This window comes from Anser cygnoides, chromosome 2 (genome assembly GCF_040182565.1).
Source record: "Anser cygnoides isolate HZ-2024a breed goose chromosome 2, Taihu_goose_T2T_genome, whole genome shotgun sequence".
In the NCBI taxonomy this organism is placed as follows: Eukaryota; Metazoa; Chordata; class Aves; order Anseriformes; family Anatidae; genus Anser; species Anser cygnoides.
The window spans coordinates 48,467,412-48,476,289 of NC_089874.1; the positions used below are offsets into that span (position 1 = coordinate 48,467,412).

The window sequence follows — 8,878 nt, forward strand, 5'->3', positions numbered from 1 at the left end:
TACTCACAGAGAAGAAACACGTGTTTTTTTTTTTTAATACACTTTTCAAACTCTTTCTACACATGAATAATTTGGTGAGTATTCTTTAAAAATTATGATTCATTGGCTGACTGTAGATAGTGACGTACTCAGACATTATCTCTAGTTGCTGTCACCTCAGAATTAATACACAAAGGACAAGGAACCTGAATGAGGCAAGTTCATTTCTTGAGAAAAATGAATGCTGTTTTCCAGCATGCCATTTATTTGTTTAGAAAATGATATTGGTACAGTGTCCTTATGAAATGTACTCAGTGGCACAGAATAGAAGCACTGTAGGGCATTTTTATATTACCATATTAAAAAATAGAATTTAGCAACGCACCCCTAGTCGTCATCAGAAATGATGATCTAAGGAAGGTGCTTGCTTTTAGGTTTGTTGTCATTGGGCACTGCAGTACTTACTACTTTTACATTATATTACATTACTGGTAAGCGCTATTTTTGCTTCACGTCTGTTTTGGCCTCTGGCTATATCATCTATTTCTGTGCAGTTCCTTCCTCCTGCCCCTCTAGTTGGCATTTCTGTTAATACAGAACCAAATGCTACCATTTGTTTCTTTCTGCCTCTTCAAACTGCTCTGTGGCTCTACACACCTGTAACCCACTCACTCGTTTGTGCCAAGAGCAGAATGGACACTGTGCTCTCCTAATGACTGTATCCTTCATATCAACAAGGTGAACATTTCCTGCCTTCCATGCCTCTCCGGTGTGGCTCTACGCTATTACTGGAGGGATACGAATTTATTTACTCCTAAATCCTGCTTTGCTGTGTACCTGGTGCTGCACAGAACAGCAAAGCTGAGCTCACTTGTGCAGCTTTGCAGGTGTCAGGAAGATCAAGTGTGAAGTTAGACTTTGTGAGACAGGTTGGGAAGTCTGCTGTGTGCAGCTTCCATGTGCTGAGCTGTCCAGTGCTGGGCAGTGGTGACAGTGGGGCCTGCCTGCCTCTTCCAGCAAAGCTCATCTGCGTTAACAGCGCAGCAGCTCCTCTTGCACTGTGATGCTGTGATCTGGCAGCTGGTGGCACCTGGTGCATGGTGTTTTGGAGATGCAGAGCCAGGCAGAAGGCTTGCTTACCGCTGTTGACAGCCTGCACTAGAGCCGCTGCTGCATCATGTGGCTCTGTGTAACAGTTCAGGCTGTTATTGTGATCCTGCACATGGCATGCAGAATCCTGCAGGGAAAGAAAGCTGAGGGACTTGTGAGTTGTCCCCTTTGGCATATTGGTGGCTTTTTAAAATCGAGCCCCACACATCTTACAGGAAGGGACTGGAGCTTCATTCAGCAAGTGGAAGTTACAGCAGAGCAGTGGAAGAAAGGCTCAGGTATGCTCTCCTCTTTTTCTTGTTCCTTCCCCACAACCAACTGAAAAAAAATATTTATTTGGTCAACAAAACCACGTTTCTGCACAGACACTCTGCTCTTTTTTCTTCCGAGGCAGGTAAGATGGCAGCTGATCTGACTAGGGTTTGTTGCTTTCTTTGTTTTCTACTCCAAAAGTAAGAAAAAAATCACGAATAACTTCCCTTTCCCGAGCAAGTGGGCAATATTGAGAAGCTGCAGATAAAAACTGGCTTTTCTGTACAGCGTGGCATCTGGAAGTGAAACAGTAGGTGGAGATAGGAGAGCAGTGATGGTATAACCACGCAGTTGGTCGTGCAGAATCATGCACGCACCTTTGCATTACTGTGAATGGTGTATGCAGCTAGGACAAAGCAACTGCACAGCCTAAGTATGGGGGCAGGACCATTACTATTGCATTCTTCCCAAGGACTTGTACCACAAGTTTGCACTTCTCTTCCATTTCCTGTCATCCCCTGCACTGTTGTAGCCTCTTTTTCCCCTTCTCATCCAACCAGCCTCTGGTACCTTACCAGCTTTCCTCCAGGGCTTTTCATCTCCTCTCACTTCTTGTTTGTCCCTGTTTCCTTGCCAAGCTGTTTTTGGCTACCCCACACACCTTCAGATCTGTGCTGTACGTGCTCCTGTCATCCAGACCAAGTCTCTACTCGAGGGAAGCAGAGGAGAGTGAGCAGCTGGCACTCCCGTCACTGTTCTGCGTTAACCCTGGGTTCTGGCAAGCTAGGTGCAGCTGCAATACGGAATGTTTGTGGAACACCTAGAATTTTGTGTGTTTTTATTTTGTATTCTTATAGTCCTTTGGTGATTTGCAGGTTTCGTTCAAGCTATTCAACAGAGGAAGGACGTATGTTTTTTGATTGCTGTTGTTAGATTTTTAAACTGTCCATGATGTTTCTAAAATAATTTTTGAAAAGGACAAATTGAGATGTTCTTATGTATAGAGCATTTTGCCAGATCCCAGTGAACACCTCAGGCATGTTGCTGCTTTCCTTGAGCATCTGATATACCAGCTGAAGAGAGGGACTCGAGAACATGCAAAGGCTCGTGAAATATGTACCAAGTTACCCAGTTGGTACTGCAAGCTGCTGAGTTTACAGGTGGCTTTCTAGCAAAACCCTGAGTTTGCTTTAGTAAACTCTGGTGATTTAACACTGATGGCTAGCTCAGCACCACCACAACATGCTCTCACTCCCCCTCAAAAAGACGGGGAGAAAAGGATGAAAAAAGCTCATGGGTTGAGATAAGGACAGTGAGATCGCTCGCCAGTAATCATTATGGGCAAAACAGATTCAGCATAAGGAAAATTAATGTAATTTATTGCCTACTGATAACAGGCTAGAGTAGTGAGAACCATAACCAAACCAAAAACACCTTCCCCCCATCCACCCTCTTCTACCTCCCCCAGGTGGCTGCGGTCAGTCCCTAATGCTTCGTCTCTGCCGCTCCCTCACGGTCACTCTCTGCCCCTGCTCCCCGTGGGGTCCCTCCCACGGGATGCCGTCCTGCCCGAACTGAGCCTGCGGGGGCTGCCCACAGGCAGCAGCTCTTCAAGACCTGCTCCCACACGGCTCCGTACCACGGGGTCCATCCCCCAGGAGCAAACTGCTCCAGCACGGGTCCCCCACGGGCGGCAGCTCCCCCCAGACCCCCTGCTCCTGCGTGGGCTCCTCTCCACGGGCTGCAGCTCCGGCCCGGGGCCTGCTCCTGCGGGGGCTCTCCATGGGCCGCAGCCTCCTCCAGGCCACATCCACCTGCTCCACCGGGGGCTCCTCCACGGGGGGGCTGCAGCGTGGAGATCTGCTCCGTGTGGGACCCATGGGCTGCAGGGGGACAGCCTGCTCCACCAGGGGCCTCTCCACAGGCCGCAGGGGAACTGCTGCTGCGTGCCTGGAGCACCTCCTGCCCTCCTGCTGCACTGACCTTGGGGGCTGCAGGGCTGCTTCTCTTCAGATTTTCTCACTCCTCTCAGCTGCTGTTGTGTAGCATATTTTAGCCTTTCTTAAACGTGCTCTCAAAGAGGTGAAGCCAGCATTGCTCATTGCCTCAGCTCTGGCCAGGGGCAGGTCCCTTTCGGAGCCAGCTGTAGCTGCCTCTCATCTAACATGGGGCAACTTCTGGACTCTTCTCATGGAAGCCCCCCCTGCAGCCCCCTCAGCTAGCAAACCCTTTCCATGTAAGCCTAATACAGAACTCAGCACAATGTGTGACACAACCAGAAGAAGTGTGTATCTAGAGTTCAGTTCCTAAGGCACTGCTGAACTGCAGGTATCCATAAGGTTTCACCCAGTGATTATTCCTTCTTTGGGTGTTGAAACTGTTAAAACTATAAACCTCCTGACAATGTGCATTTTCTCCACGTCTTCACTGCACTGTGGGGTCATTTTTAAAACCTGGCTAGCTTTCTCCATGTGGAATATATGACAAACAGCCCACGTGTGTTAAATTCCTATTCAGATCTTTGGTGGCATGCCTAAATTAACTTTATGTTGATGACATACAGTTTGTCCGGCCTGACAAGGTTAGCATGTACTGCACCTCTAGTGCCGGTCCCCAGCCACGCTTTTAAATTGTGATCAGCTGCCCAGCAAACACTGACAAGCTTAAAATCAGAGGAGGAGGAATCTTGGCTGCCTGCAAGCAAAGTGGCAGTTTTCTTACCCTCACAGTTCACCATTCTCCCCAGTTAAAATCCCACACAATCTCCACCACCCCCTACACATGTAAACCTCCTGTAAGTGGGACGTAACGCGATCTGTTGAGACTGGGGATGGATGCAAGGCAGGTAGCGCAAGCTATTTGCGCTGAGCACAGATGATGCTGTGGGTTCAGCAGTTGCTTTCCTTCTTCTCTGATTATTTATTTAAATTTTTAGAATTACCTTGAGTGGGGAGTGACTGCTCACTCAGCCCCATGTCCTTCCTTGCACTTCCACACAAAGCCTCTCTTTGGAAGGTCTGTAACATTGTAGACTTGTTGTTTTATGCTGTCAGTGGGGTGACATGAGTTACAAAAGCTTATGTTTCTGTAGTGCACTCAGTCAATATAAACTGATGCTCTTGACCACCATCTGGGGAGAGAGCAGGCTGCAGCATTTGGCTTGCAAAACAGCATTGTGTACTTGTGTCCAAAACAAAAATTGTGCTAGCTCCCTGACCGAATGTTTGGGAAACGAATGTTGTCCTAACCTGCTGCGTGTGCGTGACTGCATTTGCTGAATTGAAGTCAGTGCTGGCAAAACATAATTGTTCATAATTACAACAAATCATGCACAATGCTCATACTGAGAACTACAAAGCTTTTGTCTACTGCCGCTTATCCAGCTGCTCTGTAAATTCTCTGGTTAAAGCACATTAACCTCAGAAACAGCCTTCAGGAACTAGCTGTGCATGTTTTGTTGAAGGCATAGAAGAAAACTGGTTTGTGTGAAGTTTGAAGAACTTGCTTCTGTTCCCCTGAGCTTCTTCTGATGCAGGAGAGCAGGAGCTGGGTTGCAGGACAGGAGGTGTCTCGGTGATACAGCAAGATAAAAGCAAAGATGGCTAATTAAAAGGAAGTCTGGGTGGGCATTGTTCTTATACTGTGTCCTTGATGAAAATCCCTGGTGATATTCAGCCTTCTGGTAAACAGCTGCAGACACGTGATTTCCCCTCTTTCCCTGTTACTGGACAGTCTGTCTTTCTGGTTTTTAGATTTTTATTTTCTTCAATAAGAAAAGATTTCTTGTATCTATCAGAAACGTGTGTTTCTACATGATGGTAAAATAACATGATGCTATTGTGTTTCTACAAGATGCTAAAAAAGTGTGCGTGCATGAGGGAGCAGGTGTATCTTGTTACTTGACATGGTGTGAGCACAAAATTGTACACACAAGAAGAAGCTGGGATTAACTGATTTTTTTGCATGCACTGGATTACTTTGTTTCATGGTCAGTGCTGTCAGCGTGTGTCAGTCATGTTTACAGAGCACTTCTGAGTCAAATATCCTAGCTGGGCATTTTAAAATGTTGGATGTCTAAAATGTACCTTCATAGCCACGGCATTTGAAGCTGTAATTGCTGAGGTAAGAGCACCGGAGGTTGTGGGGTGGAGAATTTCCAAGTACAGCGCCACACCTCATGGCTAGGCTAAGCTGTGTGTCCTAGCAGAGAGGAATCTCAACCCACTGTAGAGTATAAACCCTTGCTGATGTAGGTGGATCCTCTGGTACAGCTGATCTAATCACATGCTGAGTTCTTCCTTGCATTAAATACCATTACCCTTCTTTTCTGTCTTTTAGTGTCAAGATGGTGCTGATGTGGACGAGCGGGGACACCTTCAAGACTGTTTACTTTATCTTGAATCAGGCCCCTTTACAGTTCTCCATCTGTGGACTCCTGCAGGTCTTTGTGGACATCGCTATCCTGCTGCAGGTTTACTTGTACAGCTCCTACCCTCAGAAGCCCACCTCCCACACGGCGCACCCTGCCAGCACCAAGGCCCTGTGAGGCGCTCGGCAGGACAGGCTGCAGGTCAGTGGCGCTGCAGGGTCAGCCATGGCACCTCCTCTTCCACTTGTAAATACTCCTGCATTGCTGAGCTGAAAGCAGATAAGAGAACAAGGATCGAAAGCCTGGTTGCACTTCCAGCTCTGGGGTTTTTATTTAAAATAACTTGCTCTCTCTGTTCTCAGGCTTTGCTGTACAGAACTGGTTCCTGGTGGGGGGAGGGACACTTTATTTTTGCATATGTACCTATGAGCCTTATTGATTCACATAGGTTTGTATATTAATCACAAGGGCTGGATGTTTTGTGTTTTTAATGCTATTTAAAAATGTTACACCACAGAAATGATAGGATATTTTGTCTGAGACTTTTACCTATTTATATAATATGAAGTCTGTATATTGGCAGGAAGGTTGTGGCATATGTTAGCATTCAGTATCTCCATGACGTAGGAAGAAGTATTGAAGAGCAAATGTTGGAGCTTTCTCTTTTTTGTTGAAGAAGGGTAAGCAGAAAGGGAGGGAAGCCCTGCAAAGAGGCGAACAACTGAAAGTGAGCAAGTCATACACAGTATGAAGTGTCAGCATGCCGAAGAGTGAACTGTAACACGCGCCTGCTGCAGTATCAGTGCAGCAGGCAGAAGTGTCAGCGTGAGGAATGGTGGCTGAGTACAGGCAATGCTGTGCCACGTGTAGAGCAGGCACAGTCAATCAAATGGTCAGTCAAAAGGAGAAGCGAACAGGAGATTGCGTGAGGGGCTCTAACAGAGCCTTGCTCAGTGGGATTTGGGAACAGACTGACTGCTGCAGCCATGCACAGGATAGGACTGGGCTGGAAGATGCCTGTCCCAGGAGCCAGTAGATGTGCATTGCCATTGAAAGTGAGTCCACTTTCATTGCCCTAGAGGGAGAAGTGAAAAAGTTTGAGACAAAGTCGTGTCCTATGGAATAGGACTAGCATCTGACCACTTGATTTGTTGAGGCTGAGAGTCACGTTCACGCTGTTTAATGCCAAACAAGAACCAGTTTGTATTCGGGAGTGTTTCTTGCACTGACCCAAAAAGGAAGGAGTCCACATTTTTCCTTTTTTTTTTGTTGCTTAAGATCTTCCAAGCTCTTTGGAGAATCAACAGTCTGTAGTTAGACAGAGGGACTGAGAAAACAGATAGGACAGAGAGTTTATTTATAAACACAGATGTTGTCTGTACTGGCTGCTTGCCAGCATAGGTCATTGCGCCCTTTCTGAGCACTGCACATGTCTAGCAGCTGCAGGTGGTGTGGGACCCTCAGGGGGCTGTGCCCAAGCCCACGGGCTTCTGCCAGTTGCCATAAGGAAACCACTGTGGTTGGGCTGAAACAACTACTGCAAGATGCAGAGCCCCAGGAGCATTTGTGCCTGTGCTGCTTTCTTCTTTGTGAAACTCCCTCCCTGCTGCGGGATGAGCCCCGTGTGACTGCAGGCAAGGCATTAGAGCTAGGATAGATTTCTGAGAATCATTTTTTTTTTCTCCAAGATCAGCACAAGAGCTTGTGTTTCGTTATCAACGGGAGCAAGTCTGAGGTTTAATAACTTCAGTGAGTAAATCAGGTACTTTCCCTATCCTATTTTACTTGGGAATCTCATGACCTGAGTCTGGACTGTCTTCACTGGTGGCAAACCCTCCTCTGTTGGGAAAGCAGCAGCAGGCCACAGCAGCAGTTGCATGACGCCTGGTTGGGAATGTCCCTTGTAGGACAGGGGGGAGTGGGCTGGCCCCGTGGTCTGTGCTGCTTTGCAGACCCGTGCCTCTGCCACTCCCCAGGCAGCCCAGGCTGACATCGGGGCTCACGCCGCACGTGCCATGTGGTTTTGGCACTGCCATGTTGGTGGCGGAGCGCCGAGCCCCAAACCTGTGAGCAGAGGTTTGGGCCATCCTTCCCTTCCGTGGGGCACTGCTGGAGGTGGAGGTAAGGGGCATCCTCACAAAGTCCCTCCTGCCCAGGCAGATCCAGCAGACCAGAACAGAGGACAGCTGCTCTTTCTGAGGGGTGGGCAGAGATGCTCTGCCTGGGCACTGCCTCCACGCTCCTTGTTCGATACCCTTCTTTTTTAGGCCTGAAGTGACCTTACAATGACAATGTACCCGGCATGGCAGACTATGAATGTTTTGTTCCTCTCTTTTTTTTTCCAATGTTCTGGTTATGTTAAATGAACATCTGGGCTTTTGTCTTTTTTAATTGAAGACTTATTTAACAACTGGCTTCTCTGGTATGCTGCTTTAATGAGGATTGTATTTCTACTGTATGCAAATGAACACTTTCCTGTGTGTTTTAATGGTCTGATTTTTTTAATACCTTGTAATGATAAGATTTTTGTATATGGTGGTCTTTTCTAATCTATGAAAAGGGGATAATAAATTTAAATGGCTGTTAAGAAATATGCTTCTGTATGTTACAGCTTCACCTGGGACTGCACACTTTTGGCCACCTCTTTGGCTTTAAACTACAGGTATTACTGATAAAATAACTGTTGTTTTTTCCTTATGGGACTCTCCCCGGGCAGTTTCTTGAGCCTGCCACCAGTACCCAAACCAGTGTGCAGTCTCATTCACACTAGAGGTGCAAATATTGGAAGAGAAGCCAGTGAAAACACATCTAAAGTCATCTTCTATATGTGGCATTTAATAAGGTAGGACTCTTGGCTGGGAACTGTTGAACATCACCTTGCAAGATACTTTACAGAGAAAATGTTACAGAACTTTGTTCTTAGTTGTCATGAAGTATCTGTATCAATGATCACCTCGGAGAATAATAAATCAATTACTTTAAATAACTCTCTGAATGTATGGCACATTTCATGAGTTTATTTTCTGTCAGTTGTAATGCTTTTTAAATAAAAGAAACCTGTTATACATAAACTGCAGCATTGCTGTGTTTTGTTTGGATATAAGATACGTGTTTCTTAAATGCTACTGTAGTTCATCCTGTACAGAGCATCATCCATAGAAATAATCA

General features: G+C 46.6%; 1 protein-coding gene across 2 annotated transcripts in view; it reads left to right on the forward strand.

Moving 5' to 3' along the window:
- Nucleotides 1–8,781, forward strand: part of SLC66A2 (solute carrier family 66 member 2) — a 54,465-nt gene extending 45,684 nt beyond the window's left edge. For both annotated transcript variants that reach the window (XM_066992036.1, XM_066992037.1), the window contains one exon: nt 5,680–8,781. In XM_066992036.1, the coding sequence (XP_066848137.1) occupies nt 5,680–5,887 (208 nt within the window). In that variant the 3' untranslated portion in view covers nt 5,888–8,781. The remainder of the gene's footprint in view (nt 1–5,679) is intronic.
- Nucleotides 8,782–8,878: the final 97 nt, after the last annotated feature.